At 37.9% G+C, this 23,059-nt stretch overlaps 1 protein-coding gene and 1 long non-coding RNA gene across 5 annotated transcripts in view; one reads left to right on the top strand and one right to left on the bottom strand.

The window, feature by feature from the left end:
• LOC309695708 (purine nucleoside phosphorylase-like) overlaps nt 1-17,239 on the top strand; it is a 22,223-nt gene extending 4,984 nt beyond the window's left edge. Inside the window, exons 4-9 of one of the 4 annotated variants that reach the window (XR_014273212.1) lie at nt 3,022-3,197; nt 3,289-3,479; nt 6,231-6,436; nt 6,887-6,955; nt 14,352-14,399; nt 17,095-17,239. Coding sequence is in view for 2 of the 4 variants with exons in the window: in XM_082516546.1 (XP_082372672.1) it covers nt 3,022-3,197; nt 3,289-3,479; nt 6,231-6,436; nt 6,884-6,940 (630 nt within the window). In the remaining 2 variants the exon portion in view is untranslated. Of the gene's footprint in view, nt 1-3,021; nt 3,198-3,288; nt 3,480-6,230; nt 6,437-6,883; nt 7,082-8,657; nt 8,674-14,351; nt 14,400-17,094 lie in introns of those variants that run through there. The other 3 variants (XR_014273213.1, XM_082516546.1, XM_082516545.1) reach the window with 3 other exon arrangements.
• On the bottom strand, nt 16,133-23,059 carry LOC309695710. Its single transcript, XR_014273214.1, has 3 exons — nt 18,544-23,059; nt 17,319-18,081; nt 16,133-17,157 (listed from the first exon to the last, which is right to left on the bottom strand). It is a non-coding gene; the product is annotated as an uncharacterized lncRNA (long non-coding RNA).

Below are 23,059 nucleotides of genomic sequence, written 5' to 3'. Positions count from 1 at the left end.
TTCAAGACTGTATCAATCATGTTTCATAGAATAGTTTCATAACTCATGAATCAGCATTATTGTGCTGTGAAAAAACAAGCAACTCTGGAACAAATACAACATTTCCATTACACAACCCAACTCGCTTCTGTGTCTTGAGACCTTGCTGATGCAAACGATGCACTGTACTGTAGAATTCAGCCAGCAGTTTAAATTCTGACATAGTCAGTCACACTGAGAAAAACATGCAGTTCAAACTGCCTTCAAAATAGATTGTTGCTCTTTAAATTGATGAGTCAAAATCAGACTTTCTTCCATAAAGCTTATATTCTATGAGAGAACGCTGTTCTCTAAGACAATTAACCCTCTCAGGCTCAAATTAAACTTTTTGTTGCTAATGCACAGCCTGCAGTGGTACTTCTGAGTAAAAAAAAACCTCATAAAATATGTATGTGGGTTAATCAGGTTGTTAGTTTTTAACTGTTGCAAATCGGCAACGCCTGCCTTGAGAGGGTTAAGACTTTCTCCCAAATAGCCTAGTGATTTTTAAACGCTTACATAGAATAGAATAGAATAGAATAGAATAGAATAGAATAGAATAATAATAGAATAATCCTTTAATTGTCCCAGAAGGGAAATTTGGGTTTATGACATCAAGGATCAAGGATAGGTACAACTTGAGGTAACAATTTACCAAGTTTGTAGAATGATCAGCTGAAGTGCTGAGATGACAACCAGTGTGTCACATTGGATTGCCCTTTGGCCTGTGGAGACTGTATGCTGGTTTGACTTTTATTACCCGCTTTCACATGCCATATCCACATAAAATTCTCCATATGACCCCCCTGAATCAAAAAGACACATTTTTTTATAGTAACAGAAGGTCAGATGCTTTATAGTCCTCTTATATCCAGTTAGAAGTATAGACAAACAACATTTTAAATGTCTCTAGATGAGTCGTCTGCATATGCCACCCCCCACCTATGCCATCTTAAGTAAAATTTTCTACTACAAATTTGCTTTTCTGGCAGAATGTACTGGACTTTGTCCTGTGTTATGGTCCTTAAGCCCTACTTGGCAACCTGAAAAAAATAAAGCCAAGATAACATTAGATGGGATGTTTTTATTAACCATGTACAGTAACTGCATGGCTCAGTGAATGGCAGTGACACTCTGTTGGTTGTCCACACATTTTAATTGTTCCAGTGCTTGCTTTATGACAGAATATCTGCCAAATTAAAGACACGCTTATCACAACTGTCTTGTGGTTAGGCAGATCAGCTATTGTTACCATGGCAATACACTCATCTGAAACATTTAGTATAGTAAACATTACACCAGCAATAATAAGTGCCTGTAATTGATTACTTTGTCTTATACAATGAATATGTTTTTTTAGAAGAAGTATTCCACCAAACCTTATATCATTCGTTTGCTTTTAGAGGTTCTGCAGTCCTGTTATTACACACGGCTCTGCTTAAATTTTGTCCATGGAACAAAGTTTGTTGTGGGCTTATAATATGCAAATCCTATATCAAGCATACCAATATTCCAAAGTGACAGCACTGACCTTATCAAGGTAGCAAGCTACTCGATAACATTTCTGCACTAACTAGCAGAGCACTTTCATAGGCAATTCAATCTCTAGGGGAATGTGAAATAGAAAAAAACAATTTCTAAATGTGACTGCAGTGAAAAGTAGCAACAGTCATTTATGGGCCATCAGTTGCCATATAAAGGTTAGCACAGAACCACGACTAGGGATGGGTATTGATAAGATTTTAACGATTCCGATTCCATTTTCGATTCTGTTTAACGATTCGATTCTTTATCGATTCTCTTATCGATTCTTTTTTTTTTTTTTAAAAAAGGAGAACACTAAGGTCGATTAGCTTAGAACTTTGTTTTATATCTTCTCTTTGAACAAGATAGAAATTTAGGAGTAACATGGCCTTACAAACCCAACAGTGAGATCTTAAGAGATCCAGCCTACGGCTCTTCAATGGGGTGTCACAGGGTCCCCAGGAAAAAAAAATTGTAAATGTAAAATAATAAAATAAATATTCTTCTGTAGCAATAACAAAGTATAACATAAATTGTTCTGTGGCAATTACACAAGAATATCCAGTAATGTCCCTGCCTACAATTAAACACATTCACTTACCGAAAATCGGGGGCATCTGCTGTGGCAAATGGGTTCAAGCCTTTGACCACAAACTTAGACACTGCTCGGTGACATTCGTCTATCCTGGCCTGAAAGGAGACGCTACCGGTAGACTGCAGCGAGAACTGCCAGCGAGCGCCAGCCAGACTCTGTCTGTCTCTCTCATCATGGTCACCTACATGTACAGTAATGGCAGGTCTTGTAATAAGGCAGATTGCGCTAACATAATATGCACTGTTAGTTGATTATTTACCTGCCGCATTAACGGGAGAGGACGTGCAAACGTTACTGCTGCTGCTGGGTTGAGATTCGCGAGTCCGGAGCGGAATTAAAAACGCGTGTCATCGCGTGTTTTGTGAGCAAATGCTTGTGCATAATCGTAGTGTTTCCTCCCTTAAATGAAATATCTACTTTGCAAGTTGCCCTGTTGTCATCGGTTCTCATAAAGTATAATCAAACTTTTGAGCGTTTGAGCCGCTTAGGCGCCGTGTTTCCTGCCAGGTAAATGACGCTCTGCAACGTGGTGACGTCATTCGGGGCGACTGGAATCGATAAGGGAATCGTTTGCAAAAATGGCAAACGATTCCAAGGAATTGAAACAGTGGGAACCGGTTCTCAACAAGAACCGGTTTTCGATACCCATCCCTAACCACGACTGTACCACACATGCGCAAAAACCTACAGTAATAAAAATCTTACTGACATCAGTGCATAAAGAAGCTGGCACTTTTATAATGTTTGCTTCATATGATGAATTGTTTGCTTTGCTATTATTCCCAGGTTACCTGTAACTCCCTTCTGTAATTTTCTGACAAACACTGAGACCATAAAAGAGTGACAGCTGCTCTCTCTGAAGCATACAATTTTTATCTTTCCAGGTGACTTACCCAGTGCGAGTCTTCTATCTGCTGGGTGTGAGCACTCTGATTGTGACAAATGCAGCAGGAGGACTCAATGACACCTACAGTGTGGGAGACATCATGCTCATTAAAGATCACATCAACATGCCCGGATTTGCAGGACAGAACCCTCTGTGTGGGCACAATGATGAGAGGTACAGAAACACTCAGGCAGGGCAGTGAAAGGAAAATCTGTATCTTATACATTACTCCTGTGTCTCATTCATGCATTAATTATCCCTGCAGGTTCGGAGTGCGGTTCGCATGCATGTCAGATGCATATGACCGTGACCTGAGAGCCCTGACCAGAAAAACAGCAAAGGAACTGGGCTATGACAGCTTCCTGCAGGAAGGGGTATACTGCATGTTGGCTGGCCCAACATATGAAACCATTGCTGAGTGCAAACTCTTTCAGATGCTGGGGGCTGATGCTGTGGGTTAGTACAGCTCCTTCATCCTCAGTTCAGATAGTGCCCTTTAAAAAGGTACCATAAAGGGTTAAAACTTCATAACAGTACATCTACAAGAGCCACCATACATACATTAAAAAAATATACGGAGAGACGAATTACTTTGAAGATGTACTGACAGCAGTTAAATTTCTGCAGTAATATTACCCCAACAGTTGGAACTAGTGGAAGCTAACCCATATGGAAAAGATATATATAAATCTTATAAAGTTTGTATCTGTCAGGAGTGAAAACAGATATAAGATCCCTTGAAAAATTATATAAATGAGACTTGTATGTTTTGGATACTTACTAAAATAATATATAAAAGTAATGAGAAAGTGTCCACTTTCATAAGTAAATCATATAAGCCTTATATGATTCACTATATGAAGTAGGCCACATCTTATGCAAGTCTTTTACAAGTTTTCACTATTTCTTTTCCATATGGGAAAAAAGCATCAGTTTTCACCTGATTCATTGGACAGTGCAAAAACAAGCTTATGTTTGACAGAGTTTTCCTGTCTGGTTCACTTGTCCGATATTGAACCCCAGACTTAAAAGTACACAAGATATGATGGCTTAACTAAATTAAAGACCTAAAAATGACTTCAAAATCTATGCATGCAAAATGTTGTTTTGTATAAAGGATAGTATTTTTCATTTGGTCCTCCTAGTGATCTATTATGTATTATGTATGAGTCTGTATTTGTTACTTATTTGTTCAGATCATTGACAGACCAACTTGGCACCTGGCTCTCCTGTTATTATTACATAACCTCCACTTTTTACAAAGTCATACAGTATGAATGACTTTGCAATTCTTCACTCTTGAAAACGCTTCTTCTAATTCCCCTGTTTTTTTCTCCCACACTTTTTTTTGCACATTATGTGGTAGTATACAGTTACACACAATTATACTGCACAATACTTTTGTGTTTTTGAAGGTGAAGTTGGTTTAAATACAAGCTCTGTTTTCTTATTTAAATAATTCAGCTCCGTGGTTAAAATAACAATTTATACATGCAGAGTCTACAAGTCAACAGTAAATGGTTTGGATTCAGGCTATGAGTGGGACAAATCAGAAAAACTATCTGAGTAGTGTTATTTGTGATTTGTTGTTATGAGGTTTATGTTACGTGATTGGACTTGCTTATTGTTTGCCTTCATTACAGTTTTATTCACTTGTGCTCTTTAGATCCATCCATGAATAAATTCTAATTCTAAATAATTTGGTGGAGATCAAACTGGGAGCCATAACACTGCCTCCCAGTTTACTGTGCTACTTCCTCTCAGTTTGTTCCCTCACTACAAGAGATATTACTGAACCAAGAACACATCATAGAGCTCATATGATTCATTTCCACCTGTGCACATGGATCAAGTACCCTGACTTTCTTTAATTTACACAGATAATAATGCCATTAAATTTTACTTTCAAATTCAAACCAATAACTCCTTTCCAACACTTACTGCTCCACTTAAGGGGCATAACACAAGACACCTCATCACTAAATCAGTTTTACGTGCACCTTTTTCAGTACCAACTTGAAAAATCAGCTATCATCAGAGATCATTGTTTCATCCTTGTAACCACCGGTTCACATCATATACATCACAGCATACACCCTCTTACTCTTTTTTCACTGTATAGCAATTGATGTTTTGTTTGTGTTATTATGTATCATAATGTGATTTAGACTTTCATGTCCTACAAAGCAAGAACTTGATATAAACCAGTTTTAACTACATCAGATCAGTTACAGTAAATGTAGCATGTTTAATGGTAAATATTTTCTGTGTAGTAAAATTGGCAGAAAAAGATGATACATTTTGAAAGTTGTTACCTGGGTTCATTATCTTTTTGAGTTTTACTATAGTTTACTTTTACATATGTCAGTTCACAGCCAGAGTAGTTTCTAAATTATAGGAAAATATGCCATTTATGACAGAATAGTTATTATAAGATAGCTAATAAAAATGAATATCTAAGTTCATGAACTTTCACTGCCATAATCCTTTTAAAAAAAATTCAACAGGACTTCAAATGACTATATTTAAAACTGAAGGATGACTATCACTTGACTCTGCAGTTAACTGTAGTTCACCAATGCTTTATTGGTTTGTCTGTCCCATAACTTTACTATTTTGCCTCACAGTAAAACAGGCAGCTAAAAAGCCACTTTATGCTACAGACGCAGCAACAAATGGCAGACAAGTTAATTAGGATCTTAAATACATCATACAACGATAAGAAAATGACTCCAAATGAATTCTTAATAAGCAACTGTTTGCTAAAACATTGGATATACCTATGTTTATTTATGACTTTAATAATAGTCATATTGGCTTGTTTTGCTGCTCACAGGAGGGCCACTATCACAATTTTTTAAAACTATCTTAGTACTACTTTTACACTTAAGTTTAAGCCTATTTGTTATGGCATGTTCGTCGTGTTCTGTGAGGTGTTAGCCGTATTTGGGTTGGTAACTACACATTTATAAGAGAAAGCCAAGCCATGGAGATTAATTAAGCGGGGATTATCTAATAGAAATTGCTGTAAAGTTGCATTTTGTGAAATGAAGGATCCTGTGTGTTTGGAGACTGACCTATACCACAGTGCTGAAGTCAAACCACCTTTTCTTTTTAACGTGTCTCTTTCAAGGTTCAGTACTAACTGAGATGTAAAGGAATGTTTTTATGTACTCAATTAAATGTCAACCTCTACCCTCTGTCTAGGTATGAGCACAGTCCCGGAGGTGGTGGTGGCTCGTCACTGTGGCACACGTGTCCAGGAGGACGTGGCTCCTGACCGTCGCTTACGTGTCTTGGGCCTGTCCCTCATCACCAACAAGGTTGTGACAGATTATGAGAGCAATGAAAAAGCAAATCACACAGAAGTGCTGAAGACTACTGAGCGCAGGACTCAGGACCTCCAGAATCTTGTGAGCCGCCTCATAGCCAAGCTCTAGTAATGAATGAATGCCGTGATGTCAGATATAAATCACTCACTTTCAACCTACCACAGATGTAGACAATTTTGTTGTCTACATCTGTGGTAGGTTCTCTCAGCTATCTTTACTTCCTTCTTACTTTGGAATAAGTAGCTTTGGTGTGCCACTGTTTCCTTGTGGTGACAAACTGTTTTGCTGCCTGCCTGTTTGTGTTACTCTGCATTTCCTAGTTTCTATTTTGTACAATGTATACCTTTCCAGTGTACAAAATATATACTTAAATACAATTTATACCTTACATTATAACATTTTGAGTCCTCCTTCCTCACTACCTCACAGTAATGACATCATGACTTTTATAAATAATGTATTTATTACACATGCTAAGTAACGACAGTGATGAATAATATATTATTATTCTTGTTCTTCTATCTATAGAAGAACAAGAAGCGGCTACAGCTGTTCAAAATCCCACAAGGCTGGCCGACAAGATAGACGATGGGCAGGGCTGTGAGTACTCAGACTGTGTTTTTTTAAATGCAATATGGATAAGATCTTGGAGAAGCTCATGGCTCTGCAATATGGATAACATCCTGAAGAAGAACAATGGGAATTTAGAGACCTGATGACCAGTGACGGCCATTAGACCTACTGTAAAATTGGAAGCAGTTTGTATATTAGTACTAATCTTAATGCTCACAGGGGTCAATTGGTTAACTTTCCTGATTATTAATTTTAAATTCTGACAATAGGTTGTGTGAATAAGCAGAGCAATTTGCAATTTTTTGGGATTAACAATGTATCTGATTCTGATCATTAATATAAAATACTACAACAACTAATAATAGCAACTCGGATAAAAAGCCATTGTTTATGTGAACATTCATACAGCACTTTAATCAATACTACAGAGTCAAAGTTTATTGATTTCTTTTACGAGGTATAATTTCAAATAAAAATATTTCTAATGGTAGCTGCGCAAATCCTGTTAATTAAGTTAAGTTGTATTAGTTACACATAAAATTTCTAATGGGTATTTCTACTTTCCAAGGTCCAGTACCCAATAAAACACAGCAGAATTCAGTTCTCTGATTGGCTAAAGATTGTTTTGAGTATAACAGCAAACTTTGGGGGAGTGGCAGTGCTCGGCCCCTTGCTAGCCCGCTTGTGGGTCTGCAGTGCCCACTATCCTGGGTTTTGGCACCACTGTAACAAACCACTGCAGGCCTAGTGACATTTTCAAGCTTTTCAGCATGGTTTATTCCACATCTTTGCAACATCCCTTGATACAGGACCCGGTACAGCTTTTAAGGTGGTGAGGCTAGCTCGTAGATGCAGATCATAGAGGTGCGTCCATCTCACCTGCAGTGGTACTGCAAGCCATGACCACATCAGATTTTAACCATACATTTGGACAGCACTTTATTATTTTTTTCATTTAAACCATTTTCTATCCATGGCTGGTTCGGAATCACCAATAAGTCTAACACGAAACTTTTCTGTACTGTTGGAGGAAACCCAAGTATCCACAGAGACAACATTCACTCAAAAGCAAGTGAGCAAGTCAAAAAGACACTTAGATCCACTGGATAATGATAACGGGAAACGTGTGGGATCAATTTATTGATTTCACATTTCTTTTTTTTCGATCACTGTTAATGTGGTTCATTCCACATAGCTTGTCCTAATCTCCACATCACACTGATCAGATAGAGATGTCTATCCCTTTGATTTATATCTGACATCACAGCATTCATTCTTTTCCTGTCATGCTTTCCTACATTGCAAAATAATTTTATATGTCCAAAAGTCAGATAAGAAATTAGTCAGACTATAGGTTGTAATCTACAAATTATATTAAACTGTGTTACATTCCTAAAATTCTTATTTTCTTTCTTAGATGTAATTGTGTACTGCTGCCAATGAGTTCATCAACACGTCTGTTTGAAGCTATTTTATTGGAGTATCTACAAGCAAGAATTTTGAGATTCAAAGATCATTTTAACTAGGTGTGATTTCAAAAGAGTTAATTGTTGCACTAACCAAATTCCTAAAAGCTGTTAATATATTAATTTAATTTAATTTAATTTAATTTAATTTCCGTAAAGATTCCAAACAACTCATCTTCCATTCCAAGTATTGGTATCCTCAACTAGGTTGGTAAATTAGATCATGTGATTGGATGAAGGATCTGACTCGTCCTGAACTTTAGGGGGAGGAGCAATAACGTCAGACTGTGGTGAGAGTACAGCAGACTGGCAAAGATTTGTTTCAAGGTAAGTGCAATCCTAACCACTAATTCTTTCCTTTTGTTATGATCCTAATCTCTTGTCCTTCCAATGATACAATACAAATAGCTAAACTTCCATAATTTTCATCCCTGTCCCTGGACATTCCAGCTATGTAATATACAGTTGCTTGGAGAGGAGTTTCTCTTCATTACACGGAATGAACATGCAGGTTGCCTCTGTAACACTTGATGCAGAGACTGGCCCCTGAACAGACCATCCGAAGGTGCTCTCCAGTGCCACGAATGTTTTTGTAAGTCTCTCCACCCTTCCTGTCACGGTCTGCCAATAGTAGTCAGCTCCTATGAGGACAGCAAGCTCTGGTTCCTCATTGGATCCTGGGAAGTCAGCCAGTTGTAGTCCTCTTTTCTTAAGCTCATGCTGGATCTGTTCACCAGGAACCTTCATTATTGCCGAGCACACTTGTGGGGTCTCCACAGCTTCTATTACAATACTCTGTTTAGGATCCCAGATATTTTGAAGCATAACCTTCACTATGCTGTGCTGTGATCTTGTGGGAAAGGAGGACCCAAATGTGTGTAGTGTCAATGTCTCTTGCCTTATTACTGGTAAATTTAGGCTCTTCACCAATGTTTCATGTATGACGCTTCTTTGGCTGCCTCCACCTAATAAGCAACGAGCTACCCTTCTGCCTGATGGGCCTTCAATCCACACCTTTGCAGTCTGTAGCAACACAGTGTTCTGTTCACCTGGTTTCACTCTTACTGAATGAGGGAGCACGGAGGAGACCACTGCTTCTTCTGGTTGGGATGGGGCCTGTACATCCACCCTTTCACCACAGCACACAGCAACGTGATGTCTCCGTCCACATTTCTCACAGGACACATTCTTGGTCTTACAGAATCTTGCAATGTGTTTCTGTCCCAAACACACAAAACATCTCCCCATTGTCTTTAACTTGTCCTTTCTTTGAAGCGTGTCATTATTTGGGCAGTTTTCCGATTTGTGATCGGCACACTCACAGAATATACAGGTGTTTTGTTTCTGGCTGGCTGTGTACAGCGCAGCAGTAGATTGTATGCTAGGCCTTTTAAACCTCACATCACTGAACGGTGGCTTGTACAGTTTATTTTCAGTTTTCTGTGGGTTGTACGACTTTGTCATTTCCAGCATTCTTTCCCTGCTCTGAACCTCATTCTGTAGGAATGTGACCATTTCTGACACTTTCCACTCTTCATCTCCATTTCTCTGACGGCTGTATTCAAGAGCTATAACATCTGGAATCATCTTTAGCACTATTGGGCATAACAAACTTCCGTAGCTTTCTGACACTACACCCAATGACTCTAAACTTCTGATCTGAATTTCACATTCATCATACAGCTGCCTCAAAGCATGCACATCAGAGGATTTTTTAACAGGGGTGTGGTTCAGCAGTTTTCACATGTGCGCACATCCTTTCTTCCATATCGGTTTTGCCATAACTCAATTGCGTTGTCATAATTTCCATCTGTCAACATTAGTCTTGCAACTGCTTTTGCTGCTTGGCCAGTGAGATAGGTTTTCAAAAAGGTAAACTTTTGCATAGTGCATCATTGTGGTGAATAACAGCTTCATATTGACTCCAAAACTCCTGCCACAAACTGGCATCTCCATCATATTTGTGAATAATCAGCTTAGGAAGCTTTACCGATGCTCTCTGTGCCAATGAATGAGCAGAGCTATCGTCACTCACCCTTTGATGCGCAGCTCGTTCGCGGCAATCCTCATTTCGCTTAATTATGCGCCGTGCACGGCTCTTGGACGGGATGATGCGCTCCTTATATTCCTCTGCGCTTTTGATCTCCATTTCCAGGTCATCCAGAGCTGTTTTACGTTCTATTTCACTATCTAAGGCATACAAGCTGAGCTCCTTTGCCGACAGCATTTCCAGTAATGTGCTCAGATGGTCAGTGTCCGGATCTGGTTTAGCCATTTCGGAGTCAATTTGATGTACAAGTCGTGTGGTAGCACCTCTTAACGTCCCACGTTTCCGTGTTGTTCTTTCCATTTCTCTCTGATGCTCGTCATCCGCCACTCCCGCAGCTTCGGCGGCTCCACGTAAGTCCTGTTCGCTCATTTCTCCTGGGTTTCGGCACGAAAAAATGATGTGGCGAATCCACTTAGCCAAAAAAATGGATCAGACATCAGTTGTAGAAACGATAGTCTTTATATAAGGCTTCAAAAAGGGGAATGTACAACAAATAAACTTCTCGACATCAGAGCAACATATAATGGCTTCTCGAAACTTTCTTTGCTAGCTAAAACCCAGAGTAACTTTCGTCTACCACAAAGGATCCTGGGAAACACAGTTTTCTAATGAAAATACCTGTTAAATGCTCCCCTTTAGCAGAAAATTAAATTTATAACTAGAAAAATTTGCATTTCCTGCGAAAATGCAGTGTGGATGCTTAAAGCTGAAGCTGCATGCAAAAAGTAGCTGAAAAAGCTGAAAAGTTGCAGAAATTGCAAAAACTTTGTAGAAGCAAATAGAACTTTGCGAAAATGTAATAACTTAGCAAAACTGCAATATCTTAGCAAAACTGCAATATCTTAGAAGAAACATAATACTTGGCAGAAATACAATAGCATAGCAGAACTTAGCAGAAATATTGTAACTTACCAGAAACTTGATAACTTCTCAAAAATACAAGAATTTAGGAGAAATAGTATAAGATAGCAGAAAGAATATATTTAGCCAAAAATACTTAAACATTACAGAAACACTATGATTTAGAAAAATAGTACAACATAGCAGAAATGCTGTATTTAGAAAGAAAAATATAATATAGTAGAAATAGTATGATTTGGCTGAAATACTATATTTAGCACATATACTGTAACATGACAGAAATTCCTCCAATTAGTAGTAATACTTTAACATAACACAAATGTTATGATTTGGCACAAAAATCACGATTTGTCAAAAATACTATGATTTAGCAGAAATACTATGATTGAGCAGAAGTACTAAGATGTAGTAAAAGTACTTTGATTTAACAGAAATACAATTATGGAGGAGTAATAGTTTAAAATGGGAGAAATATTGATACACACACACACATACACAGAGCCTAAAGGGAAGAGTATTTGTGCATTGGAGTGTTAACAAGAATGTGAGGTCCATATTAGAAAAGCTGGTAAAATCATAAAAGTTTGCAGAATTGTAATAAATGATGAATATGAATTACTGGTCTGTGACAGTGTATTAATTTGTAGGGAAAAAACATGTTGACCAAGGTGGAATCGAACCCACGATCTTTGGCTTGCAGACCCGTGTCATTACCAACTGCACCACTGGAAAAAAGAGGAGCCGCTTTGAAAAACAGGCTGATGAGGAGTCAGAATTAGATCGCGGTGAGAGGCGAAAAACGCTTTTTTTTGGAGTTACAAAACGTTGTGTAACTCAAAGACTAGGTGGACTAGAAGCATACTTCTTGTACTGGGTGAATCAGCGGACTTTGGTGTACTTTGACTGCGATTTTCATTGCTCTATGTACATCCGTCACTGAGATATGACGAGAGAGGAAACGGAAGACCTCAGATTTGATTGGCTGGCTGGGAGGCCGTGCAGGCCGTGATCTGTATATTTTAATGTCTCAATCCTCACAGAGGATTGGCTGCCTGGGGACCTGGCAGAAATATATAGAAATAGTATGATTAAGCATACTACATTTAGCAGAAAAACTATATTAAGCACAAAATCTATAAAAAGCAGAAATACTATATTAAGCACAAATCCTATAAAAAGCAGAAATACTATATTAAGCACAAATCCTATAAAAAGCAGAAATGGTATATTAAGCACAAATCCTATAAAAAGCAGAAATACTATATTAAGCACAAATCGTATAAAAAGCAGAAATAGTATATTAAGCACAAATCTTATGAAATAGCAGAAATAGTATGATTTAGCACAATAGTAATAACTTAAACAGAAAAAATGGAAAAGCAAAATGGACAGCTGAAAAAATGCTGAACATGCTGAGGGTACCTCAAATATACTTGTTAAATGAAAAAAATTGGCAAAAAAAATAAAATATAACAGCCACACAATCACAAATATGTACACATAAGGAAACACACATGCACATAGAGACATACACACAAGATCCAATTCAGTCAACCAGTCTAAATATATTGAATTTTAATCTTACAATGAGATCATCCCATTAAAAGGCTTTCTCTCTCTCTCTCTCTCTCTGTCACACACACACACACACACACACACACACACACACACACACACACACACACAGGGATCATCCCATAAAGAGGTTAGGGTTAGGTCGCAGTCTTTTATAGCTTCTGACGACCCCCACCTAGTCATAAAAGCTACATCCTCACATGTTTTTCTCTAATTCCCAGAGTCCTCAGCCACGCCTTTTGCCCAGACAGGAAACAGCCACCGCCCAAACCCAGGTAACTCAAAGAAAGAGAAACATAATTAATATAACAAAACATTTAAGAAAAACCACACAATGTTACTATGTGCGCGCCTCATAATACCAATGTTAGGTTTAACCAAATGATTAATGAATTATATTAATGAAGAAAACTGCAAAACAAACTAATAAAGTGAACAAATGGACTGATTTACCCATGTGTGGCTGATGCCATCACACTCTTCTATCCATTTTCCTCTTCTTGTGAGGAGCCCACTTGACTAAGTACTTGCAATACTGTGTTGAAAGAGAAATTATTTTTAAAAAATACATAAAATATAAACAAAAACATTAAATGCAGTTCAGATGTTTGGTGCACATAGCGTGGCTTGTTTCCAAAGACACACTGCAGAGGACATCAGCACAATGTTGGAAGCATAAGTGATGTATATTACATAGCTGGAATGTCCAGGGACAGGGATGAAAATTATGGAAGTTTAGCTATTTGCATTGTATCATTGGAAGGACTAAGGATTAGGATCATAACAAAAGGAAAGAATTAGTGGTTAGGATTGCACTTACCTTGAAACAAATCTTTGCCAGTCTGCTGTACTCTCACGACAGTCTGACGTTATTGCTCCTCCCCCCAAAGTTCATGACGAATCAGATCCTTCAGCCAATCACATGATCTAATTTACCAACATAGTTGATGGTACCAGTACTTGGAATGGAAGACGACTCGTTTGGAATCTTTTATGCAATTAAAAATAAACTAAATATAATTAAATTAATATATTAACAGCTTTTAGGAATTGTGTTAGTGCAATGTTTAACTCTTTTGAAATCACAGCTTGTTAAAATGATCTTTGATTTTCCAAATTCTTGCTGGTAGATACTCCAATAAAATAACTTCAAACAGACGTGGTTATGAACTTATTGACAGCAGTACACTAACTACATGTAAATCAAAATTAACAACCGCAGGAACGTAACAGCTTAATATAATTTGTAGATAACAATTTATAGTTGGATTAATTTCTTATCTGGGTATTGGACATACAAAGTTATGTTGCAATGTAGGAAAAAATTATAAGAACAACAGAATAGTTGGTGCTGATGTCAGAGATAAACCAGGGTGAAAGGCATCGCCATCTGATCAGTGTGATGTGGAGTTTAGGATCAGGATCAGGCTTGTTTCCCAGTAAATGAATCTTTGTACTTTCGGACTTGCAGAAACAGAAGATTGTTATGGGCGGCTGGGCATCTTCCACTAATCGGAAGGTCAGTTGTTCAATCTCTTACAACATTTCTGGAAAACTGAGCTGAATTTGCACCTCTAGCTTGTCCAACAGTGCATAAAGCGTTTTATGAATACTAGGATAGATTCATCAGGCTTCTGTTTACACATAGTTACTGCATTTAAGTCAATTTTGTCTCTGGACATTGTTAGCAGGAATTTCTTTAGATTCTTAAAGAAATTGGTGATTTTGTCATTATTTACCCACAAAAACTCTGCAGTTGTGGATGCTTTATCATGCTTTGGGTCTGTTTGTTTACTACCGCGAGTGTTGGCGTGAGGACCTTTGTCATTCCGGCTTTGTTTTTCCTTTTTTTCCTTTTAGATAAGTCTTTATTAAAGTTCGGGTAACAGGTATTTCTTTAGCTACCTCTAAACCTCTAGCTACGATATCGTGGCGTTTCATGTGGGTGTCTATTGTGGACACTGCCTGCAGTTTCTTCATAGTCGTCTAAATTGTTTTTCATAAGTTCCTCACATTCTTCTTTCAAAAGTTTTTCTCTTTTTTTATGTTCTGCTAATTCTTCCTTGCGGCGTATATATTGTTTTTCCTGATCTTGTTTAAAGAGATGGCTAAGATCCGTTGCATGTGATTCAGATTTTTTTTTTTTTTTTCGTCGCTTTCTTTTGAGCTGGTTGGATCAGAATGCTGACATTGTTTGCGTGCAGCTGCGGCAGCAACTATTAATTCGGTCTCATCTTCGTAAGGCGGCGGGGCTGTAGGCTGAATGGCTGAGCATGCAAGACTAGCTTTTCCCGCAGTAGATTTATTTTCTATGCCAGAGCCTGCACTAGTTTTATTTGATGTAAAAGTATCTACACCTGGTTCCGGTCCCTTTTTCCATAGTGGTAACATTTGATGCATCACGTCGCGGCATTCTATCATATATTTTCTACAGGACTTTTTAAGCAGACTACTTTTCTTATCACAAATGATATTCAACATTTCTACTGACCTGTTTTCTGGCGATAATCGTTCGGGATAAGGCTCCGGAAAGAAATTAGAATGCATTGAACTTCTTAAGTTGTAAACAAAGTCAGTCACATAAGCACTCCCGCATGTTCTGGATACGTGATCATGGACGTCTTCACCGAGTCGCGGACGTAGGTTACACGTAACCGGAAATGGGAGTTGTACTGAGCCGTTATTTGAGACTTTATTTTGTATTTTATTAATTTTTGGTTTTACAGGTACTTTAGATTTTTTATCGGACCTGTCTGTGGTCTTTGAATAATTCTGACTCATGTTCAGTGATTTCCAGAGGGGTTTACACGCTAGGAGGATTTAGGTTAGTATTTTCGCTGCGGCACAGCTGAGGTCACTTTAAATTTATTGCTAGCAATTTTTTGTTTGTGTGAGCAACTCTCACTTAGCGAGCAACTTCTCGCTTAACGAGCAACTTCTCGTAAAACAACAGGCAACTTCCTGTGTCTTTCTGCTTTTAATTTACTGCTTTTAACCCTTGTATGGTAATCGGGTCTGTGAGACCCGTTTTCAGTTTTCTTTCGTTTTTTTTTTTTTTTTTTTAACAAAATTAAATTTAATTATTTACTAGCTTTCTGTGAGTGAGCAACTTCTCACTTTTTAACGTACGTTTCAAGATAACAGGCAACTTCCTGTGTCACTCTTTGGTGAGCAACTTCTCACTTAACGAGAAGTATTTAAGACAACAGGCAACTTCCTATGTCACTTTTTCGTACGTTTCAAGACAACAGGCAACTTCCTGTGTCCACCAACACCACACAAGGGTTAATTTACTTTATTCGGGGACTGAGGAAGTCGTCAGTGTATCTCTCTGGATCACTAAGTGAAACTTCGTCAGCATATCCCGTTTCTTTATGGATCGATCACTGAGAGAGGTATAATAGGTCTTTATATAAATATGAAAGACGCATATTTACCTTCTGTCAGTTATCCCACTTCTGACACCAAATTGAAGGAAATTGCCGTCCCGGGTTTCCTCCGTGGCGTGAGCGATAAGCAGAGTTCTGTCCTTTCCTTCTAAGATTCCTAATTATTTAAAGTAACACTCAGGTATGCCGTTCAGCTGGGTTAGTTACAGCGCCGGGAGCAGCTTGGGAGAACAAGGAAACAGACTGCTTCAGGTTGCCTTCCCAAATCAACTCAAAGGTTTATTTGATACACAGCAGTTTATATAGAGAAAAAAAAGGTTCGTGTGTCAGCTTTCCCAGTTCAAACTGGTACAGACTAAATAAGGAAACGTCTTCCTGCCTTCTGAGCAAAGTATCCCTTGTGTAGTTTATCAGTTCAGCTATAATTTATGATCATCCCAGCAAAATACACTCCTAGACATAAAATACAGAGTTCTTTCATTAGTGAATTCTGAAACGAACCACCTAGCCTTTAACGAGCCTTTTCCAGGAGATAAAGAAAAAGGGAGGATGGGAGTAAGGAAGTGGTCTCATCTCTGTGGTGTTTTCGACCTTCTGGTACCAGCTTGTGAGTCTTACACATTAATTCTTGGGTCAGAGAGAAAGAGAAAAACAACTAGTAGATTGGCCTTATTGAGTAACAGTTTTCCTGTATAAAACAATATCCTGTAAATGCTTACCGTGGTATCAAAATATCATAACAGTAGCCATACGTTCAAATGTGATCAGGAAATGTTCAATATCATCAGCTTCAGTTAATCTTTCCAATCTGCCCTCTATTTGTAGGGGAAACTGAAATGCTGGTGAAATGGCTGGATTGGAATTAGTCATAACTGGTTCAGCCTGGGCCTGCTGAGCAGAGGAAGAAGGATGAATATCAAACTCTAATGATTCAGAGCGAGCTTCTGCAGAATCTGATGGTGATGTTCTGACTTGGATTTCTGACTGCAGAAGTCTAAACTGATGTTGAAAGGCTTTAAATCGGTGTTCTTGTCGTGCATTTAACTCACTCTGTTTTGCATCCCGGACATCCTGTTGTTCCATGTGAGCATGTAGCATATTGACTAGATCAGACAAAGTAGGCTCCTTTTCCACTCTCTCCACAACTTCAGTGACTCCTGAGGCTCCATTTTCCTCCTCTTCGCAGGTTTGCTGAGCAGATCCCTTTTTCTTTTCATTCTTGCCACCACGATGCATTCTTCTTCCTCATGGGGAAAAAAGAAAGAAAAAAAAAAAAAAAAGACCTGTGTCCAATACTGGATGATCCCACTGCTGCCACCAATTGTCAGGGACCAAGCAGTAAAGCATAAAGGACACAGGTGGTTTTAATTCAAAAAATGGGTTTTATTGACCCAAAAATATGAAAATATATATTTAACAAAGCCAAAACTTAAACAGGCAGACCAATAAAAGAGGTCAACTCAATAGACTAAACTCAAGATAATAATTAACAGAACCTCAAACAAACATATGACAAACTGACCTGCTGAAATGACACACAGGGGGACTTAAATACTGGTTTAGCTAAACCAAATGACACACATGGGGGAAAATAAGATGGCTGCCATATAACCAACTAATACAAAACATTTAAACAAACATGAAACACCCCCCAGGCAATGAAGCATGTGGTGCAATCCAATTAGGCTGTCAGTAGTACTTGAGGTCTCCCAGCCCTTTGCCACACCTTTTGCCAGACAGGAGGAGACACCAACCCCCAGGTAACTCAAACAAAGAAAGATGTATTAATATAACATAAAACAGAACTTTGACCTTGCAAGGTTAATATTAGTGATGGGCAGATGAAGCCCCATGAAGCACTGGAGCTTTTCATCCAATTGGTTCACCCCAACGCGAAGCTTCATGAAGCTTCATTTGCTCTAGCAGGACACCTACTGGACGTAAAAATAATAGCTGGCATGAATTTGAAGAGTGTGGCATTTTGCACACAGCCTGTAAATGTCAACAACAAAAGGAGTGTGTAAAACATGTATATTGTAGTGATGGCAGTATACTGTGTATATTTATGCTGGCAGTATGGAAAATGATTATTTGCGGCAAAGTTCGAACCGCTTCATGAACCAGTCACGTGGTACAGCCGGGCAGCGAGGCTTCGGACGTCATCATTTTCAGCTCCTCCCATAAATGAAGCAAGCCTCGATACGCGCTTCGCGGAAACGCCCCCTCCATTACTCGACACAAGCTTTGAAGCCTCGATACAGAACGTCCCATCACTAGTTAATATGTGTGCACGCCATATAAACATTGGAAGGTGTGATGGAAAAATGAATACATTTAATAAAGAAACGATATTGAACAATAAGTAGAATATTTTAAAGTAGTGACTGTAAATTAAACTAAAGTGAACAGCGGGTGGTGAGGTGTGGAGCTTACCATGTGTGGCATGCCATCACAAAGTGACACTGTACAATAAATTGTACAGAGGTGCTTACCTGTTTGTTGACTAGTTTAAAATTAATCAACAATAAATTATTTGTCCTGATGTGAGTCTTTAGAACATTTCAGTACTCTGTCTTGGAAAACAAAGTCTTTCCTTATTGGAGCCGCACCAACTTTAGGTCACTTCCTTCTGCTCCACACTGCCAGCTGCTCAGTGATTCAGAATGGTGTAATGCTCAACTTCCCAACTCAAAACCTATCCAGTTGATCAAAATTTGAAGTCCAGAAAAAAAAAGCACTAATTTCATGTTTGACTAATGAGTTTGGCAGGCACGTCTGTTGGATCACTGATGGCTGTGTCTTTTAATTTCTCTTATAGCTGCATTCATTACTGTAGTGCTGATGTCTTTCTTTAAAGAAACTGTTTGAGATTTTAGGGAATTTTGCTTATTTGCTTCCTTGCTGCAAGTAGGATGAAGAGATTGATCCCATTCTCGAGTTTGTTTGGGAAATATATTAAGTTACAGCTATTGGCCAGTTAGCTTAGCATAAAGCTGGCTGATAGTTGTATTTGACAGAAAACTCAGTTAATTACTGAGGAGATAGTTAGATTATTACAGAAAGGAGGCAACATCAATTAATTACTGAGGTAATGCTAAATCAGAAATTAAATCACATATCATGCTTCATCTGTTGGAGCCATTTTTTGGCTGGGTGCAGAGAAGTCCATGCTATCTGCTTATCAGGAAGTGGCTGTGTTTGAAATATAATAGGCTAATAAGCAACTGTTCCAGATGCCCATAGTCTGACATTTGAATTCATCTGTATTTTGGCAAGAAATCAAATAAGCACTTTGGCCAAAATGTTAAACCTGTCCTCACACTTAGCGATGGTGCTCTGAGTACTGACATTTCCCTCTGGCCAAAGCTCGAAGCCTGGAGTTTTGCCAGGTGAAAGAGCCTCTTATGAACTGTCAATATTATGTCATGCTATTACGTCTCACCAGCAGCCGCCTCCTGTTTTCAAAGTAATCCAGAAAGGAGGCAAGGGCACCCTTTGGTGGTGGCGTTGGCTTTTTAGTGGGCTTTGGATAGTCCACTTTGACGCCTTCTTTCCATTTTTCTTTCCCCCAATCTTTCCCTCCTTTCCTGGCTTTCCTCTTCTGTCGGCTTTCTTGGCACCCTTGTCATTCGGTTTCTTCTTCTTGTCATGCTTATCGTGCTTTCCCTTCCTGGTAGGAGTGATAACAGTGATGACTTCTGACTCCTCTGGATTGCTTGCTGTTGGCTTGCTAGGCTCATACTCATACTCATACATGTCTTCATACTCGTTAGTCAACACCAGCGCACAAAAGCAGATATTATTTTTCATTTTCTTCACTGATTCAAACATTGTGAGAATGATTTGGTCTTGAGCTGGTGTCGTGGTAAACTTTTCTTTGTACACACAAAAAATGATGGTGAAATGAGTTATGTTGGCTGCTAAACAGCTATTTCATTTGAAAAGCTCCAATGAAAAGTGCGGTTATCTCCGGGTTTTCGGTGGGTACCGTTCCCTCTCTGCGGTTGTAGTAGTATGGATCAGCGGCCTTTTTGTGGTGGGTTTTCTGGTTGTCGTTGTAGTTGCTCTGGTTGTTGTAGTAGTCGCAGTGGTGGTCGTGGGCTGGGTTGAAACCCAAGTTAGTAAAAATAAAACAAGCCATTAGTAGGATCAAGAAATTGAAAGCCAAAATTGTGTTTCTACAAGAAACTCATATGCTAGGCAGTGAGACAAATAGAATCAAACACAGATGGCCAGGTCAAATTTTATCACCTCCTTACTCCTCCAATTCTAGGGGCGTTATGATAATGATACACAAATCCATACCTTTTCATGTTGAGCATGTGCGTCAAGATTCTAATGGACGTTTTGTTTTTAATACTACAAGGTAACCTACTATCTACTAGACTCAATTTAATTAATACTTATGGCCCAAATGAAGATAATCCACATTTTTATAGCAATTTATTTCTTAAAATTTCAGATTTACAAGGTAAATGTATAATTGCTGGGGATTGCAATTTGCTTTGAACCCACAGAAGGATAAATCGTCAGGCATGGATAACACTTACAATAGAACACTAAAGGTGATCAAACAATTTATGAAGGAGTTCAATATAACCGACATATGGCGCGATCAAAATCCAACCAAATTACAATATTCTTGCTGGTCAGGTACACACAAAGTGTATTCCAGAATAGACTACTTTTTGGTATCAACTGAGCTGGCTCCTTATACAAAAGATATAGTATACAGTATAAGGAAATAATAATATCTGACCATGCAGCCGTTACTTTGACTTTCATAGAGTCAAAACTGATTAAAACTCGAATTGAATGGAGGTTTCAATTGAAGTGGATGCAAGACAAACAGTTTCTTGAGTTTTAGGCAAGCAAATTAATGAATACTTTGAGCACAATTCAAATCAAACATCGGCAAGTGTGAGATGGGACGCCTTCAAGGCATACTTAAGAGGGCAAATTATAAGCTATACTAGTAAGAAAACAAGAGAACGAAACCAAAAGATAAAATATCTGGAATAAAAAAATAAAAATGTTAGAAGAGACCAGCTTTCAATCAGGCCAGAATAAGGAGGACAATGTCAAAGAATTATTACTATTGAGAACGCAATATAACGAAATGACAAGTGAAAAAGCAGCTGTACATTTATTGAGATTAAAGTAACAATCCTATGACCAAGGTGAAAAACCCAGCAAACTCCTGGCTTAGCGTATAAAACAGCAGCAATCTGAAAGGGCAATTACCAAACTTGAAACTTCAAATGGAAATATCATAATAGACCCAATCAAGATAAACAATGCATTTAAAGTTTTTTATGAAACGCTATATAATTCAGAATGCAACAATGAGGGTGCCCGCAGGATTCACCATTATCTCCACTTTTATTCCTTTTAGCTATTGAACCTCTGGCAATAGCGGTTAGAACCAGTGGATAAATACAAGGTGTTAAGATTGGTAGAAAGGAGCATAGAATTGCGTTATTTGCTGATGATGTCATATTATTTTTAAAGCAACTAAAAACTTCTGTGTCTGCTGTAAAGGATTTAATAGACCAGTTTGGGGCCTTCTCAGGGTATAAAGTAAATGTAACAAAATCATCATTAATGTTACTTAAACAAGAGCTTTACTGTTAATTCTGAATTCACTCATCTAGGCATTAAAATAAAAGATGTGGTGGTACTTAAATATAATACAATTCTACAGAAAATTTCCAAAGATCTGGAGCGTTGGATAAGTTTACCACTATCTATAAGTGTTCTTAACTTGGTTGGTCGTCAGAATTTACACCCTTTCGCGGTCGTCGGGACCCAAAATGGTCCCCATCCAAAAGGTGATATAGCAATGGATTTTATGAATTTTTTTTTCATTTTTTTTCACATCAGATCTTTTAAACAACTTCAGACCTATCCACTGATATAAAGTTTTTCATAATTTTTTTCATATTTTTTAGGTTTTTATGGCTTTATTGTCATAAAAACCCCTGTTTTTTGGGGGGTAAAAAATCATAATATGCAATATTTTTAAAAAATGAGTTGCAAATGGAACTACTTGGCATGAAGTTATTAGAGCCTTGGATAGGTAAAAAATTCATAACAGAATTGATTTGGATACTTTATTATTTTTGGAGCAATAAGAGTTTTTCAAATTTACACCCTTTTATGGTCCTCGGGACCCAAAATGGTCCCCATCCAAAAGGTGATATAGCAATGGATTTTATGAATTTTTTTTTCATTTTTTTTCACATCAGATCTTTTAAACAACTTCAGACCTATCCACTGATATAAAGTTTTTCATAATTTTTTTCATATTTTGTAGGTTTTTATGGCTTTATTGTCATAAAAACCCCTGTTTTTTGGGGGGTAAAAAATCATAATATGCAATATTTTTAAAAAATGAGTTGCAAATGGAACTACTTGGCATGAGGTTATTAGAGCCTTGGATAGGTAAAAAATTCATAACAGAATTGATTTGGATACTTTATTATTTTTGGAGCAATAAGAGTTTTTCAAATTTACACCCTTTTATGGTCCTCGGGACCCAAAATGGTCCCCATCCAAAAGGTGATATAGCAATGGATTTTATGAATTTTTTTTTCATTTTTTTTCACATCAGATCTTTTAAACAACTTCAGACCTATCCACTGATATAAAGTTTTTCATAATTTTTTTCATATTTTTTAGGTTTTTATGGCTTTATTGTCATAAAAACCCCTGTTTTTTGGGGGGTAAAAAACCATAATATGCAATATTTTTAAAAAATGAGTTGCAAATGGAACTACTTGGCATGAGG

The sequence above is a fragment of the Aulonocara stuartgranti genome (genome assembly GCF_965226115.1).
Source record: "Aulonocara stuartgranti genome assembly, chromosome: 19".
In the NCBI taxonomy this organism is placed as follows: domain Eukaryota; kingdom Metazoa; phylum Chordata; class Actinopteri; order Cichliformes; family Cichlidae; genus Aulonocara; species Aulonocara stuartgranti.
Note: the sequence above shows the minus strand (reverse complement) of the source record. Positions and strands in the feature narration are given on the sequence as shown.